This window comes from Drosophila albomicans, chromosome X, assembly GCF_009650485.2.
Source record: "Drosophila albomicans strain 15112-1751.03 chromosome X, ASM965048v2, whole genome shotgun sequence".
NCBI classification, from domain to species: domain Eukaryota; kingdom Metazoa; phylum Arthropoda; class Insecta; order Diptera; family Drosophilidae; genus Drosophila; species Drosophila albomicans.
In genome coordinates this window covers 24,821,165-24,839,762 of record NC_047627.2, presented here as the reverse complement: position 1 = coordinate 24,839,762, position 18,598 = coordinate 24,821,165, and the positions used below count along the sequence as shown (strand labels likewise).

The following is an 18,598-nucleotide window of genomic DNA, read 5'->3' as shown; positions in this document are numbered from 1 at the left end:
TAGTTTCATATGCATCGATAAATCGAGAGGGCTATCGATGTTTTGTCATCGCTATTACAAGTATTTGTTTTTGTCTATAAATTGCTGGAAACATTCAGTTCATTTCATTTCGTTGCTGCCGTCTGCAGTAATTCAGTATTGTGGAATAATTTCTAATAAACAAACGCTAAAAATAGTCGAGGCATCAGCTGTTCGCATTGCATAGAACGAACCGATTTAGCAATGCCATTATTGCATATAGCTTAGCAAATAGAAAAGAGTAAACAACAACAAAGATAATAGAAGGAAATCAGAGCAGGGAACACAATGGTAAATTTGACCTTGTTGTTGTGCCTTGTGCTGGGGCTTTGCTTCAGCTGCAGAGCCGAGATAAAGCCGGATAGCAACAACAATGCATTGGACCTGGACATAGTTCACTATCAGCCGGAGCAAGTGCATCTAGCATTTGGAGGTACGTATTTGCCTTACATATACGTTTTATATTTTTAAGTTAAATATATGTATGTATATAAAATGTAGATATGTATGTATTGGTGTTAAAAATGTAAACATGAATATGGGCGATCGCAAATGCAAAGTACGCTTGAGCTTTGGTGCCTTTGCAGCCCCCCACGAAATGATAACTGTAAAATATAATAAAATCACTCACCACTTGCCGGCATATTCTCGTGCTGATATCAGCTTAATTATTTGCCTCAGTTGCTTTTTGTTGTTGCCATTGTTCCAAAAACTGATGCGCAATAGTTAACGGTCACTGTTGTTGCCGTTGTTGTTGTTGTCGATGGCGTGATTACAACTTCATCATTCTCTCTTTCACACAAACCACAATAATGCAATTAGCAGTTGCAGTGGTTTACGCCCCAACAAACGCTATAGAACATCACAAATGCATCACTAATGAAACAATATCAGTAACAAGTGGTAAACAAAAACAAAAAAAAAAAGAAAGAAAAGAAAAAGTCGCGCGCGTCACTTAAAGGCGGCTGCTGCACTGCTGATAAGTTATTAGCATAAGCAATTAATCACACACAAAAGACGATGGACGTTAAGCATTATTATCAAATGGTAATAAGGCCACACTCAAACAAAAGGGCTAATGTGGGGTCAGTGTTGGGGGCCATTTGGCTATTTAAAGGATCAGTAACATAGCAGTTGGCTATTTTGTGGCTGCTTTGCCCTAAGAGTCATAAGCAATCTAGCTAGAGGTCAGCACTAAGCGATAGGCAAGGCACAATAAGAACAAAAATCGAAAACGGAAAGACATCAAAATTGAAAACAAATCAAAAAGAGAGTGCGTAAGCGCGATTCAATTTCAAGTACGCTTGATTCTTTGCACATTCCATTGTTTAAATTGCTGCACACACAAATTGTTTGTTTGTTTTTATTTCGGCCGACAAAGTGTTTTTTAAAGAAATGTTTTTGCTTTTTGCATTTGTTTCCCGTACGTTATCGTCCTGCCGCCCCTCGCCAAATAAACAAAAAACTAGAACGCACCGCCAGCGAAATTGTCGTTACATGGTCGACGCGCAGCCTTCCGCCGTCGAGTGATGATGAGAGGAGCAGCGTTGTCGAATATGGACTCGGCGATCTCAAGCAGCGCGCCTATGGTGAGGCCAACAAGTTTGTGGATGGCGGCGAAAAGCAGTCGACGCAATACATACACAGGGTACGCTTAACACACACACACACACACGTACACACACACATACTCAATGCTTTGCATTTAGGTGACGTTAAGGGAGCTGCAGGCAAACAGCAGCTATGTGTACCACTGTGGCAGCAGCTACGGCTGGTCGGCAAAATTTCAATTTCGCACTTTGGCCAGCGCCGAGCCGGATTGGTCGCCATCGTTGGCCATTTACGGCGATATGGGCAACGAGAACGCGCAATCCTTGGCACGACTGCAGCGGGAGACGCAGCTGGGCATGTACGATGCCATTATCCATGTGGGTGACTTTGCCTACGATATGAATACGCACAATGCGCGAGTGGGCGATGAGTTTATGCGTCAGATCGAAACGGTGGCCGCCTATGTGCCCTACATGGTTGTGCCCGGCAATCACGAAGAGAAGTTGTAAGTTGTCTCAGAGCAACTGCTGCTGCAGCTGAATGTTTGAAACTCACATTGCCTCACATTGAATTGCAGCAACTTTTCGAATTATCGCGCACGCTTCAGCATGCCCGGCGGCACCGAGAATCTCTTCTATAGCTTCAATCTGGGACCCGTGCACTTCATTGGCATCTCCACGGAAGTCTACTATTTCCTCAACTACGGCCTCAAGACGCTGGTCTTTCAATACGAGTGGCTTAAGAGCGATCTGGCCGAGGCAAATCGGCCCGAGAATCGCGCCAAGCGTCCGTGGATCATCATCTACGGCCATCGTCCGATGTACTGCAGCAATGAGAACGACAACGATTGCACACACTCGGAGACATTGACGCGCGTCGGCTGGCCCTTTGTCCACATGTTTGGCCTTGAGCCGCTGCTCTACGAGTACGGCGTGGATGTCGCGATCTGGGCCCATGAGCATTCCTACGAACGATTGTGGCCCATCTATGATTACAATGTGCGCAACGGTTCGCTCGGTTCGCCGTATGAGAATCCCCGAGCGCCGGTTCACATCATCACGGGCTCGGCGGGCTGCAAAGAGGGACGCGAACCCTTCAAGGGCAAGATACCCGAGTGGAGTGCATTCCATAGCCAAGACTACGGTTACACGCGTCTCAAGGCGCACAATGCCAGCCATTTGTACTTTGAGCAGGTGTCCGATGATCAGCAGGGTGCGATTATTGACAAGTTCTGGCTAATCAAGTCGCAGCACGGAAGTTATAGCGAACTATAGACCAAGAGAATCTTCGATACACACAAACAAACACACACACACACACACAATAGTTAATTGAATGAAGCAACTTGGCAGTATTACAACAAAACATAGCAAACATTCTTAGCTGTAATAGCAAATCAACAAATCAATCCCATAAACAACTGCAACTGCAATTGCAAATTGTAAATTGCAAATTCCAATTCCCAGTACAACGCAACACAAACTGTATTTGAAACTGAGGCACAAAACACTTTTTATTTTATGGATTAGACAATTTATAAAATAATTTTATGCTAAGACGCAAATCTGTCGATGATTTGTCATTTTCACATTCAAGGCAACTTTTGTTGCACTTTGTTATTTGATTTCTCATTTTGTGTAAACATTCAGGTTGCATTATCACTTTCTATGCACAAAAGCTGAAGCGAACAAATATTTGCATTTCTTTGTACGATTTGACTTCAAGTCAATAATATCTGACAAATGTATAAAATCATGTAATCTTTTTTTTTTGTTTGTGACTTTAAACACCTTTATAATACGAGCTGGAATACTTTTAAATTGAAGTAAACTGAGCGCAATAAAATAAATATTTGAATTGCATTTCACTAAGCTTTCTACAAAAAGAATGATGTCTGATACATAAATATCAGATTTCACGCATTTGAATGTCTATCTATAAGCTTTTCCTTTATCACAATTAAATATGTAAGATTGTTTTAAGATAAGAATTCACAATTGTCCGAGTGATCGATAAGTTTTTGTAGTACGCAGAGCTCGTTAAAAATTTGTCACTTATTTCAAATAAAATAAATTTGAAAGCATAAAAAAACGGCGACTACAATTCAATATGTAATATTGCTTTAAAATAGAGAATACACAACTGATCTGCATTTGTCCGAGTGATCGATAAGTTTTATAGAATGTAAAAATCGTTCAAAATTCGTCACTTATTTCTAATTAAATATGTGAAAGCTTACAAAAGTGGCGATTACAATTGAATACGTAAGATTGTTTTAAAATAAGAATACACAACTGATCTGCATTTGTCCGAGTGATCGATAAGTTTTATAGAACGTAGAAATCGTTAAAAATTCGTCACTTATTTCGATGAAATATGTGAAAGTATTAAAAACGGCGTTTGCTTGTGAATAATGTGCGAACTCTGTGTGTGCAGAAAGCGTGTTGGACATTGTCGTCACCTGGAACACGCGCGACAACACCAACGAATCGATCTGTGAGTACAGCGAGTATAGCGATGGAAGCAAGCTAGATCAAGTGGTTAAATCAGCTCAAGGACCCGTTCGCTTTGTCGACGGTGGCGCAAAGAAGGCCGCACAGTTCATTCATCGTGTAAGTTGTTGACTATCGACGTGCCTCCCCAGCAAATGTTATCGACCTGCCTCCACACACATACGCACAGGTGACGCTGCCGCAGTTGAAACCCGATACCAAGTACAGCTATCATTGTGGGAGCAATTGGGGCTGGTCGGCCATCTATTGGTTCCACACTCCGCTCAATCACAGCAATTGGTCGCCCTCGTTTGCCATCTATGGCGACATGGGCGTGGAGAATGCCGCCTCTTTGCCTGCGCTACAGCGGGAGACGCAGCTAGGTAAATACGATGCCATCCTCCATGTGGGCGACTTTGCCTACGACATGTGTCACGAGGATGGCGCCGTCGGCGATGAGTTCATGCGTCAGGTGGAAACAATTGCCGCCTATGTGCCCTACATGGTCTGTCCTGGCAATCACGAGGAGAAATAGTAAGTTCGCCTTGGCCAGACAAAATTTAAGATTTGTTATGTATTCTTCAACGATAATGTTTTGAGTCTTAACTTTTATGAATATTTGGAACACAATAGAAAACCCAATTTGAATTGCATCTGTGTGAATAAAAAGAGATATCTTTAAATTCTTAATCGTTATATTTTTTTAATTCTTCCCGGTTTAAGTTCTATTAAAATAGATATATTATATTTCAAATTAGTATGTATAATATAGAAATTTCAAATTATAATCAATTATTTGTTGCTCACTCGTATTTAAAATGAATTTTCTAAACTAACAAATCTAAATTCATTTCATTTGCTCTTGTTCATTAAAAATCTCTTCTAAAGATCTATTAAACTAGATAGAATAAAATTAGTATGTGTAATAAAGAAATTTATTATAATCATTATTTTTTGCTTCCTAAAAATGTATTAAATCACTCATTTTTAAAAATACTTTCCTTAAGTAACAAGTCTCAATTAATTTCATTGTTTCTTGCTTCTCAAAAATCAAACTAATTAATTGCAATTTTATTCATTTTTTCTTGTTTATCAAAAATTCATTAAATTATTATTTATTATTATTTTTTAAAATGACTTTTCTTTAATTAACAAGCCTCAATTTAATTCATTATGGTTTGCTTCTCAAAAACTATTAAGTTATTCTTATTTTAAATGAAATTTCCTAACTAAAAAATCCTAATTCATTTTATTTCTTCTTGCTTCTCAGAAATCCCTTTAATTATTTTTTTTTTAAATGATTTTTTTTTAATTAACAAGCCTCAATTCATTTCATTATTTCTTGATTCTCAAAAATCCATATAATTATTCTTTTTTTGAAATGAATTTTCTTAACTAACTAAATTCATTTCATAATTTTTGGAAATGTTCATTACTTCTGAAAATCTATTAAATTATAAATTTTTCAAACGAACAAAATTTCATTCATTTCATTATGGTTTGCAATTAAAAACCTATTAAATTTGTACCTAAACTAAATCATTATCGTTGAAGAAAAAAGATGCAAAATGCAGATTTAAGCGTAACTTAATCATTTGTATAATAGAACTTGTAATGCTTACGTTACCCGGTTTAATGCCTCGCCTTGTTGCAGCAACTTTTCGCACTACATCAATCGCTTCAGCATGCCCGGCGGCAACGAGAATCTCTTCTACAGCTTCAATCTCGGTCCGGTGCACATCATCAGCTTCAGCACCGAAGTGTATTATTTCACGCAATTCGGTCTGAAGCAAATTGTGATGCAATACGAATGGCTCGAACGGGATTTAATGGAGGCCACCAAGCCAGAGAATCGTGCCAAGCAACCGTGGATCATCACCTTCGGCCATCGTCCGATGTACTGCAGCAATGACAATGGCGACGATTGTGCCAATCACGAGACGATCGTGCGCAAAGGATTGCCGGGACTGAATTTCTTTGGCCTCGAGCCGCTCTTCTACGAGTACGGCGTGGACGTTGAACTGTGGGCCCATGAACATTGCTACGAGCGCATGTGGCCGCTCTACAATTACACCATCTACAATGGATCGCTGGCGGAGCCGTACGTTAATCCTCGAGCACCGGTGCACATCATCACGGGTGCCGCAGGGAATAAGGAGGGACGTGAACCGTTCTTCAAGCGAATGCCGCCGTGGAGCGCTTTTCACAGCCAGGACTTTGGCTATCTGCGACTCAAGGCGCACAACGCCAGCCATTTGTACTTTGAGCAGGTGTCCGATGACAAAAAGGGCGCTGTTATCGATCACTTCTGGGTGATCAAGCACAGCCATGGCACCTACAGCGGCGTCTAAACGAAGCTCCATCGAAGCATATGCATAACCATATTCCTATTCATATATTTTGATATTATATTCGTATTTTAGTACTATGCACAAGCCTGTTAACCAAATAAATGTATTAAGCGATTATTGCAAAACATTTCAAATTGAATTATTTACTTACGTGTGATTAGGAGAAATATATCATTTGTGTTTTTTATATTAAACTTATAATCCAACTATTAAACAAAACAAATTTTGAAGATCGTTAATTCTCAATATCCCTAATAAAAACATCAACGTTACTTGTTGATTAAAAATTGTAAAGTAACAGCAAATAACTTACATAAAAAGACTATATAATAAAGTAATATAATGAATTATACTTAGAAAAATATAATATTTTTATTTTTCAACAAAAGTTATAATCCAACTCTTATACAATTGAAAATCGATACTCCTCAATATTCCTATTTAAATAAAGAAAACATCAGCGTTACTTTTCGATTACAAATTATAAAGCAGCAGCTAATAACTTATATCAAATACTATATAATAATCTAATATAAGGCATTATAACAAGAAGATACATTATTTTTATTTTTTAACATACAACTTATAGTCCAACAACAAAATTGAAAATCGATATTTCTCAATATTTCCATTTAAAGTTCCTAGTAAAAATTTTAAAGTACCAGAAAAAAACGTATAACAATATCTATAATATAATAAATTATAGTTAGAGGAAATACATACAACAAAATTTTAAATTCGATATTTTTCAATATTCTACTTTAAATAAAAAAAACCTTACTTTTTAATTAAAAATTTTTAAGTAGCAACTTACACAAAAAGACTATATAATAATATAATAATGTATTATATACATAGTCTTTGGTATTATATAGTCTTTGCTTATATGTACATATGTATACTCTAGTTAAATTACGCATACGACATGTTGAACACTCACCTGTATTTCAATGTTTTACTCTTTCGTTTTTGCAGAGAACTTGCAGGAGATTGTGGTCACCTGGTCCACGCGCTCCTCCACCAACGGTTCGACCGTCAACTTTGTGGAGCACGCCCAGTCCAAGTGGAGCTCGGTCAGCGGCAGCTGGGAACGCTTCATCGATGGCGGCAATAAATCGCGTACTCAATACATACACAAGGTCACATTGTCCGCCTTGAAGCCGGAGACACGCTACGAATACAATTGTGGCAGCGATCTCGGCTGGTCGGCGATCTATAGATTCACCACGCCCCCACTTGGCGACAATTGGTCGCCATCGTTGGCCATTTACGGTGATATGGGCAACGAGAATGCGCAATCCTTGGCTCGGCTGCAGCGTGACTCGCAGATGGGCATGTACGATGCCATCATCCATGTTGGTGACTTTGCCTACGACATGGACACGGATGATGCGAGAGTGGGCGATGAGTTTATGCGTCAGATCGAAACGGTGGCCGCCTATGTGCCCTACATGGTCTGTCCTGGCAATCACGAGGAGAAATAGTAAGTTATTGGATTTGATGAGGGATTAACTAATTACTAAATACACTTCAATTTATACATACACTTCATACACTTTAATTTCGTGTCTCAAAAATTTGCCTTCTCTTCCTCTTCCGCATTCTGAAGAGTCTTCTTCTTTCTCTTTTTGGCAATCACGAAGAGAAATAGTAAGTTATTGGATTTGATGAGGGATTAACTAACTACTAAATACTTGTTAGATTCCTGTTAGAACTTAGCAGGATACACTTCAATTTGCTCTCTCACAAATATTACCTCTTCTTCTTTCGCATTCTGAAAAGTCTAAAAAAAAAGAAATAGTAAGTTATTGGATTTGATGAGGGATTAACTAACTACTAAATACACTTCAATTTATACATACACTTCATACACTTTAATTTCGTGTCTCACAAATTTGCCTTCTCTTCCTCTTCCGCATTCTGAAGAGTCTTCTTCTTTCTCTTCTTGGCAATCACGAAGAGAAATAGTAAGTTATTGAATTTGATGAGGGATTAACTAACTACTAAATACTTGTTAGATTCCTGTTAGAACTTAGCAGGATACACTTCAATTTGCTGTCTCACAAATTTAACTTATCTGCCTTTTTCGCATTCTGAAAAGTCTAAAAAAAAAGAAATAGTAAGTTACTAGATTTGATGAAGGATAAACTAACTACTAAATACCTGTTAGATTCCAAAGTTAGAAGTTAGCAGGATTTGCTGATTTTTGTTTTGTCGATTTGCTGTCTCACAAATTTGCCTTCTCTTCCTCTTTCGCATTCTAAAAAGTCTTCTTCTTTCTCTTCTTGCAGCAACTTCTCGAATTATCGCGCACGCTTCAATATGCCCGGCAATGGCGACAGCTTGTGGTACAGCTTCAACATGGGCCCCATTCACTTTGTCTCCTTCTCCACGGAGGTGTATTACTTCTTCAACTACGGCATGAAGCTGCTGACCAAACAATTCGCTTGGCTGGAACGCGATCTGGCCGAAGCGAATCTCCCCGAGAATCGCGCCAAGCGTCCATGGATCATTACATATGGCCATCGGCCGATGTACTGCAGCGATGACAAGGAATACGATTGCAATGGCCAACTGGAGACGTACATACGCCAGGGATTGCCCACATTGAAATGGTTTGGCCTCGAGGATCTCTTCTACAAACATGGCGTCGATGTCGAGTTCTTTGCTCATGAACATTTCTACACACGTCTCTGGCCCATTTACGACTTCAAGGTGTACAACGGCAGTGCTGAGGCGCCTTATACGAATCCCAAGGCGCCCATACAGATCATCACTGGCTCGGCGGGATGCAATGAGAATCGTGAGCCCTTCTCCAAAGTTTTGCCCGAATGGAATGCCTTCCACAGCAATGTAAGTTTCGCCAGCGTTGCCATCTGTTCTTTGTTTTGCTTATTATTATCGATAAGTGCAGTGAGTGTTCATCGAATTGATGGCAAGCGGTTGGCAATGTTGCAAAGGCAGAAAATGTTGCCAACTGAATCGGTTTTATGCTAGTACGATTTTGCATGTTGGCAAACGTTGCCTAAATGACTTTAAATATGGCGAAGTTGTTCACATTGTAGCCAATTGGTTTCAATAGTTATAAAAGCAGCAAATGTTGCCAGCAAGTGTTGCCAATGCGACTCGAATTGATGGCAACTGGTTGGCAATGTTGACAAGTGCAGCAAATGTTGCCAACTGAATTGGTTGAATTGGCTGACAATGTTGCGAAGCGGTTGATGCAGTTCCTGAAGATTTGCAAACGTTGCCAAAGGGACGTGAAATACATATTGCGAAGCTGTTGACATTGTGCAGCAAATGTTGCTCAAAGTTTAGCCATAGTTATTGCATTCCATTTATCCGATAAATACAGTAAATATTAGCAAGCGATGAAGACTATTCCCTAATATTAGCAAATGTTTCCAGCCAATGTGACTGGAAATGTTGCCAAGCGCTTAACAGCGTTGCCGATGTGTTGCCAACCAATTGCATGAATGTTGCCAACTTTCTCTTTAACAAACTTTCGCCATTTGCATATTTTTTTACAGGATTACGGCTACACTCGCCTGAAAGCACACAACGCTACTCACTTGTACTTTGAACAGGTCTCCGACGACAAGGACGGCAAGATCGTCGACTCCTTTTGGGTGATCAAAGACAAACACGGTGCCTACATGTAAATCTGTCTCTTTCTCTCTTGTACATGTTTTAACTAACTTTGCGAACAAAAAAAACTGTAGCGAATTTGGAGCTTTGCTTCATTTCTTTTAACATATTAAAATTATTAAGTTAGAAAAAAAAATATTACATACATATTATCATTATAGAGTGGCGGGGGGAGGAAAGGGAGGGAGGGAGAGAAAAAAAAAAGTAAATTGCACTAAGCTTAAAAAATGTGTCCAACGCGCGCGATGTGATGAATGAATGATCAATCGGATCGGATCCATTGTGGCCTAGTAGACGGTGCCCGAGATGCCGGATCCATAATTGTAGCCAGCGGCGCCGGCGCCCAAAGGCGGCACACCGCCCAACGCCCCCAGACCGCCGCCCACAACGCTGTTGCCGTAGTTGCTGCTGTAATAGCTCGACGGATAGCCGCCGGCGCCAAAGCGTGTGTTGTAATAAGGATATCCGGTGCCAGCGCCGCCCAGACGCGAATTGTAGTAGGACAGCGCATAGGGATTCGAGTTGTAGCCGCTGCCGTAGTAGCCACCGGCGCCCAGCGTCGAGCCATAGCCGCCCAGCGAGGAGCCGTAGCCGCCCAAGGCGGATGAGCCGTAGCCCAAGGCGGAGCCATAGCCGCCATAGCCAGCAGCGCCATCTGTGGAGTAGAAGTTGCAATTAGACGAGGAAGCTGTGAGGGGTTTTGGCCATGGCCAGCAGCGCCATCTGTGGAGTGATAGTTGTAATTATAAGTGCAAGTAAGAAGTGGGCTTTGGCAACAGCCAGCAGCGCCATCTGTGGAGTAGAAGTACAAGTAAGAAGTGGGCAAGTACAACAGTTTTGCGTCTGCTCGACTGTGAGAGACCTGACAGCATTAAAAATTAAGTGGAAAATTATATAATTGATTCTGGATTAATTTTAAATTATTTGCAAGAACAAAATTACAATCTGAGCTACTGGTTTAAATATTTTTGAGAATACATTTTAAGTTTGCGATTGCGATTGAAATTGTAAAGAATTATGGAGGCTTAAAATTTAAAAAATTACGATTATCGGTAATGGAAGAAATTAGCAGAAAAAAAAATATATATAATTAAAAAAAAACTCCCTTTAAAATTATATTTTGACTCAATCTTAGTCAGATAAATAATTCGTAATCTATGAATTTAATTTTAAGTGTGGTACAATCGTCATGAAATTTTTAGATTCACATAGATTGCGTTATTATAGAAAATTTTAGAAAAAAAATTATGGGGAAATTTTAAAAAATGTGATTGCTGTAAAGTGTCGGAAATATTATTATTTGACCTTATACTATAACTTTTTTTTGTTTTGACCTGTAGAATTTTTGGTTGAATAAATTTTACATATTTAGCAACTCATATTGCATTCTCGAAGTAATTTTTGTAATTCTTTTTAGAATGCAATCAAAATGTAATTTTAGTTAAGTATTTTATGGAAAGATATCGAATGTGTTTCTTCAATCGCATTGAAATTTTCAAAGAAAGTTATTGCTCTTATGTGTGTATATACTTGAAGAATATCAATTTATAGAAAGTCGGAAAAAGTAGAAAAAAAAATGTTAAAATCTCAAAGATTTCGAATGTGTTTATGAGGCAGAGACAGTCACAGATAGCTTAATATTCCTTTTAGCTGAATGTGCTTGGGAATTCCTTCATCTGATCATTCAGATCGATGTGAATATAACTATATAACTATATAAACTTACCTAGACCATAACCGCGTGCGCCGTAGGGATTGTAGTAGCTGTCGACTCCTGTGCCGTAGCCTGGAGTGCCAAGGGCAGATCCGTATCCGCCGTAGGCGCCGTAGTTGCTGCCGTATCCGCCGTAAGTGTTGCCGTAGCCAGCTCCGTAGCCGGCTCCAGCGCCGTAGCCAGCGTAACCACCGTATCCACCGACATAGCGCTTCTCCTGTTTCTTCTCCTGCAGCGGCGCATAATTGCTGGCGGCGCTCAGTTGATCAGCCGACGCCTCAGGTGACGAAGCAACCTGCTCCTGATCCTGCGTCGCTGCCGATGTCATTTGGCAACTCGCCAGCAACGTGGCCGAAAGAAAAACGAACTGCGAAAGCAGAAAGAGGATTAATCCACATTCGATTTGATGTCCTGGCGCAGCTTACAAAGCACTTCATGTGGTGGCCGCTTGGATGTGGATTTAACTGGATGCTACACTTGGAGTCGACTCTCTTGCTCTCTTTCTCTCTCTCTTTCCTGCTGCTGCTGCGCACGCGTCAACTGACAGTTGTCTAATGCTCTGGCTGCCCATCGACAGTTGCTTTTATACACACGCGAGACGATCGCAGAGAGTGAGAAACTAACAGAGAGAGAGAGGGAGACACAGAGAGAGAGAGAGAGAGAGAGGGAGACAGAGAGTGAGTTAAGAGCGGTAGACTTCTATGACACATGCCACGAGCCACACACACAACAAGCAACAAGTCAACAACAAATCTGAAGCGTTGCGGTCAACTAAATTGGCCTAGGAAACAATGTTGGGTTTTTTTTTTAGTTTTTGGGGGGTTCGGTTTGGCCACAAGAAAACTGTCACAGTTGACCAGAGAGGAAGCCTCTAAAGAGAAGTTATCATTGAAATAATAAATAAGAAAAAAACACAATAATAAAAAGAAATATTTTAAAAAATAAATAAGAATTATTATTTATTAAAGTAAAAACAATAATAATATTAATAATAACAAAAAATAATAATAATATATGATTGACTACATTGATTAAAGAAAAAAACAATAATATTATATTATTAAGAAAATAAAAAATATAAATATAAATATAAGAAGAGGTGTTATTATCATTGAAATCGTAATGAATAAAAATAAGAATTATCATAAAATAAATATATGGAAATGTTATTATCATGAAAATAATAATAAAATTAGTAAATAAGGACTATTATTGATGAAAGTAAAAACAGTAGAAATATTCAAAAAATAACAATTATAATAAAATAAATGTTATTATCATTGAAATCATAAAAAAAGTGGTACTGCGATTAATTAAAGTGAAAACAGTAACAATAATATAAACAAAATAAAATACAAATAACAATAATAAATATAAATAAATAGGTAGGGATATGAGTATTAAAGTATTAAGTATTAAAATAATACAAATTACATGTAATGAAAGTAATACAGTAATAATAGTAAACAAGTAAGAAAGCAAAGTAAAAATTACCATCAGTATACCGCAAAAAATATTAAATATACCAAAATTTAGGACTATATATATAATATTGATATGGTAAAATGTTCAAAATATACTATAAAATACACAATATGCCATAGAGTATTAGAATATACCAGATTATCAGCCAAGTAGAAGTTTTTGCCCACACAAAAGTTTTTCTTAAATAACTTCTACAATTTCCGTTTCGGCTATTGACGATGATCATGAATATATATGCTTTATAGGGTCAGAGATGCGTCCTTCTACCTGTTACATACATTTAATGTCGAAAAATTGTAGCTCTATCTCTTATAGTCTCTGAGATCTAGGTGTTCATACGGACAGACGGACAGACACACAGACGGACATGGCTAGATCGACTCGGGTGTTGACGCTGATCAAGAATATATATACTTTATAGGGTCGGAAATGCCTCCTTCTAGCTGTTACATACATTTCCTTCCGGCACAAAGTTATAATACCCTTCTACCTTATGGGTAGCGGGTATAAATACTGATTTGACTATGAACTTTTTACTTTACCAATATTCAATTTCTATAAATATATATTTTTTGCTCATACATGTTTATTTCTATACATATTTTTATACAAATTCATAGTAAATATTTATTTACATATTTTGCTTCCTTTTTGCAGATCTTTATTTAGTTTGTAATATAATGAAATAATTTGTTGAATTTCAATTTCCTATTCTTCTACTTCCCCCATTTAGTTGAATATATCTCAACATTTCTCATATTTCACTCGCATTCTCAATTTATCTAGATAAATATCGCAATCTTTCGATTTTGATTTGAGTTTTGACGCTGATCTATTGCTGTTGATCGACACACATCTCAAGCACATGCTTAGATTTGAGTTTGAGTTTGATGTTGATGTTGAGGTTGAGTTCGTAACTGACTTGTTTGCTGGCATTATCAATATTCCCACGATCTACGACAATTACCAACTTCAGTCGTAAGACGTAAGTCGAGTCGGATGACAAATGCTAATTGAATCATTAACTTGACCCTGGCTAAACTAATTGCCCAACATAAAGTGAAACAATAACAGCAATAACTACTCTAAACGGATATGCGATATACTTTTGTGAGTGATTCAGTTTTCGTGATTTTCACTTTTCAACAACTTATCTAGCTTATTTATATTTATTTTTGCAATTTGATTTTTTGAGGCAACTCTTTTTTTTATTGCAAAATATCTTTCAAGATGAAAACAATGCGCGCAATTGTCATAAATACTTATTGCGTTTAGTTGGCAGATTATTGGTTAAAAGTTAGGGGAATTTTATTATTGCCAGCTAGGAATATGTCAACAAACTTAATATGCAAGAAGAAGTATTGAATTATTAAAAGTTTAAGTATAAAGTTGAAAATCCTTTAAGCAAACAAAATTCAATCATTTATTTGCACTTTGACTGCATTTATAATTTTTATAAAATTAACTTTTTAATCGAGAAATATCATTTTAAGTAACATTAATTTATATTCGATTTTTGTAAAATGAAAATTTCAAAATTAAAGATTACGAAATGCATTTGCAACTCACGTTTGTTATTTCACTTTGCGCACACATTGCGTATACGCCCCGTGATGCGGTGTGCGTGTGTGTGTGCTCAAGAAATTATGCGGCTAAAGAATCATTGTCTGTCTTGAGAAAGAGAGAAAAAGTCACAGCGCATCCCAGGGCCGCACTCAAGTGGCAGCAACAGCGACAACGCGACAACTTGGCCAAAAGCCAACACACACAACTATTAGCCATCTTTCGTGTTGTCAAGCCAAGTCGAGTCAAGTTAACACTTTTCACAAGTGCGCAGCGATAACAATGTGCGTTCACTCATTTAGACTTCTTCGATTTCTACACACACAACTTGTGCAAGATACAAATGTATCTAGATACATTTTCGGGAATTCAAAATTGGGTCTGCGGCAAACACTGACAGAAATGGGCAAGAGGAAGTTGAAAACTATTGACTGACATTAAGTTTTAACTTATTATTATTCATTATTCATAATAATAAATTAATAAATTTTAATTTAGTTAAATTGCATTATAGCTAAGAAATAGTTAAAAGTCAACGGAGAAGTTTTAAAACTTCTTTTAGCGAGAAAATTATGAATGAAATAAATAATCTATATTAATTTATTAATCTAAATCTATTAGTAAATACTAATTGAATTTAAGGGAAAAAGAATGCTGATTGCTGTGGCTTATGCTTATCATAATTTTAAGTTTAGTTTTTGTTATAAAATTAGGTTTTTCTTTGAAGCAGTTTGTAAGAGGTTAATGGTATAAAATATATTTTTTAATTAATAATTACTATCAAGATATGTGAAATTTTATTTGAGTTGTAAAAACTTTTATTAAAAATCTGCATTTAGAATTGAGTTTAATTTAAACAACAAATATTCCAAAGGTTACTCATAAATTTATTTTGATAAGTATCAAATTGCTTTCAGCGTGAAAATTCATGTTAGATGAATGTAAAGAATAGATTACTATAACAACACAGGGAAAAACTAATTTGGACCAAACCTCATTATATTATTATAATATTGTAAGAAAGCTATAGTCGAGCGTGCTCGACTGTAAAATACCCCCTTTTAAATAAAAGTATTAAATTTTAAATATACCAAAATAATGTACTAAAAATATACTAAATGTTATATTTGGTATATTTATACAGTACTATAATAAAATATACCACCGAGTACAAAATATACCATAGGCTATATTTGGTATATTCACATATTACTTCATTCAAAATTTTCCATAGAGTGTAAATAGACGTTTTTGCCCATACAAAAGTATTGATTAACTTCGACAATTTTTATACGCATAGTATTAAAGAAATAGTTTTGTATGTGAATTTTGCACTGTATGGTATATTTTGAATATACTAAAAAATCAATATACAAAATAAACCATTTGGTATATTTTAAGTATTTTATCGGTATATTTTTACGGTATAATTTGAATGTAGTACTATATCAATAAACCAACAAGTAAGAAAGCTACAGTCGAGTGTGCTCGACTGTGAGATACCCGCTACCCATTTCGAATAAAAGAAATATATTTTGCTTTATTATTCTCAAAACATACCAATTATACTACAAAAATACTAAAAATTTATTTTGCGGTATCATTTTGAAAATATACCGAAAATACTTAAAAAATATACCAAATGGTATGTTTGGTATATCAATATAGTACCGCATTCAAAATATACCATAGACGGCACAATATACCAGATTGTCAGCCAAAGCAACTAAGACCCCTAGTAATAAGTAGACGTTTTTGCCCATACAAAAGTATTTCTTTAATAACTTCCACAATTATTATCTGATCGCAACCAAACTTTCAGGAATCATAACTACTATAGTTATTATTATATATACCAAAATTCGCAACTCTAGCTTTAAAATTACGCTTGTTATTCGATTTCTTTGATTTGCGGGGGCGGAAGTGGGCGTGGCAAAAATGTAAAACAAACTTGATCTGAGTGCAAACATAAAACATGCTGTCGAAAAAAAATTATAGCTCTATCTCTTATAGTCTCTGAGATCTAGGTGTTCATACGGACAGACGGACGGACACACAGACGGACAGACACACAGACGGACAGACGGACATGGCTAGATCGTCTCGGCTGTTGATGCTGATCACGAATATATATACTTTATAGGGTCGGAGACGTCTCCTTCTACCTGTTACATACATTTCCTGCCGGCACAAAGTTATAATACCCTTCTACCCTATGGGTAGCGGGTATAAAAATAGATTGTTAAATTTTCAGTATTTTTTCGGTTTACTAACTTAGTATATTTTGTAATCTATGGTATATTTTTAATGTATAACTATATCAGTATACCAAATATACCATTTGGTAATTTTTTTAGTATATTGTGGTATATTATTTTGATATATTTTATTTTATTTTATTATTTATTTAGAATAATTTATACAGCAGTATATATAGTCAGATCAAGTGAAATAGCGATTAAAATTAAATGAGTTTTGAGGTGTGATTAATTTCTCGCAGTGTATTAGCTGGTTGTGGTACCGTTAGTTGGCCAATAGAGTAGAGTAGACCAAGTATTTAGGCCCATCTTTGTTTTGGGCTGGCAAAAGTTGGCGATTTAGGGCGTGGCCCCGCCCCTCCCCGCCTCGTTGACTGACTAAACAAGCGAACAACAAGCGAAGTGAACAAGTGAACAACAATTGCGTTGTTCTAATTCAGCAGGCAAATCACGAACAAAAACAACAACAACAACAGCTTTGATATTAGCTCATGTTGTTGCTGTCACATTTCACACGCCCCTCAATTATAATTTACAAACCGATTTTAATTATAATTTTTCAAATTGAGCAAAACGAAGCTAAAGCCGCAAATGAAGCGGAGAGACAAGAGAAGCTTGAAACAAAGCGGAGGAAAATTATAAGGAAAATCTATGAAAATATAATCATGGCTTGGCTTTGGGTTGGGTTTGAGTTTGAGTCTTGCCTTTGAGTTTGCCTTGCCGCTTGGCGTTGAACTTGCACTTTGCATAATTGCAGAAAGAACAAAAAAAATAACAAAAAACAAAGAGAAAAAAGAAAAAAAGAGTCGAGTGCAGTTGCAGTTGCTTCTCACACAATTATCCATTTAATGTGGGCATAATTCTTGTGCGAAAGCCCCCAGAAAAGATCCCAGCCAGAAGTCACACACTTGGACTTGGCCCTGAGATTGCCACACAGCATTTGCAACAACAATTGCCACAACAACAACGACAACAACAATTGAAAATATATTCCGAAAATAAAATCAATTTCAAGCAAAACTCACATAAATATTGGCTTGTGTGTATTTCGAATGTTTTGTTTTCTGCTGTCAATAGAATTAGCCACGTGCCACGCCCCCTTTGGCACCTGAGGTACGCCTTCGAGCTGATCGCGTTGCTACCGCAAATTGCATTTCATATGAGCCCAGGAGTATGCTTGACTTGTCACTACCCTGTAGCTAAACTTTAATTGAAATTCACTGCCTTTCTACTGCCTATGGAAAGTCCTAATGACTGCTTGCGGAATTTTCCACACCTTCATTGAAAAAAAGTTTGAAGTGCCTTTGCTACGCGATTCTCAAAAAGGCTCTAATACTAATACATCTTTCTATACGCTTCTCAAAACACTTTGCTACTTCTATGGAAAGTCTTAATGCAATTCTCAGAACCGTTTTCTCTTACTAGGGAATGACTGTTCATATAATTTTCTGAATTATAAAATTACTTTCGTACTAAAACGCCTCTCTCTGCGCTTCTCAAAAAAGTTATTCTACTTCT

General features: G+C 37.1%; 2 protein-coding genes across 5 annotated transcripts; one reads left to right on the top strand and one right to left on the bottom strand.

Moving 5' to 3' along the window:
* The first annotated feature begins 65 nt into the window (after positions 1 to 65).
* On the top strand, positions 66 to 10,123 carry LOC117573123 (acid phosphatase type 7). Of its 4 annotated transcripts, XM_034256068.2 has the most exons (5): positions 71 to 451; positions 4,006 to 4,181; positions 4,252 to 4,595; positions 8,704 to 9,265; positions 9,943 to 10,123. In XM_034256068.2, the coding sequence occupies exons 1-5, from the start codon at positions 307 to 309 to the stop codon at positions 10,072 to 10,074; spliced, it is 1,359 nt and encodes a 452-aa protein (XP_034111959.1). In that variant the 5' UTR covers positions 71 to 306; the 3' UTR covers positions 10,075 to 10,123. The 4 variants fall into 4 exon arrangements, with proteins under 4 accessions (XP_034111940.1, XP_034111959.1, XP_034111966.1 ...); XM_034256049.2 differs by lacking the exons at positions 4,006 to 4,181; positions 4,252 to 4,595; positions 8,704 to 9,265; positions 9,943 to 10,123 and adding exons at positions 1,488 to 1,666; positions 1,728 to 2,074; positions 2,147 to 3,901 and having other exon boundaries at positions 66 to 451; XM_034256075.2 differs by lacking the exons at positions 4,006 to 4,181; positions 4,252 to 4,595 and adding an exon at positions 7,388 to 7,895.
* A 21-nt stretch (positions 10,124 to 10,144) lies between these two features.
* Positions 10,145 to 12,320, bottom strand: LOC117573153 (uncharacterized). Its single transcript, XM_034256115.2, has 3 exons — positions 12,200 to 12,320; positions 11,787 to 12,141; positions 10,145 to 10,715 (listed from the first exon to the last, which is right to left on the bottom strand). Exons 1-3 carry the CDS (start codon positions 12,209 to 12,211, stop codon positions 10,348 to 10,350), a joined length of 735 nt encoding a protein of 244 aa, XP_034112006.1. The 5' UTR covers positions 12,212 to 12,320; the 3' UTR covers positions 10,145 to 10,347.
* Between the last annotated feature and the right edge of the window lie 6,278 nt (positions 12,321 to 18,598).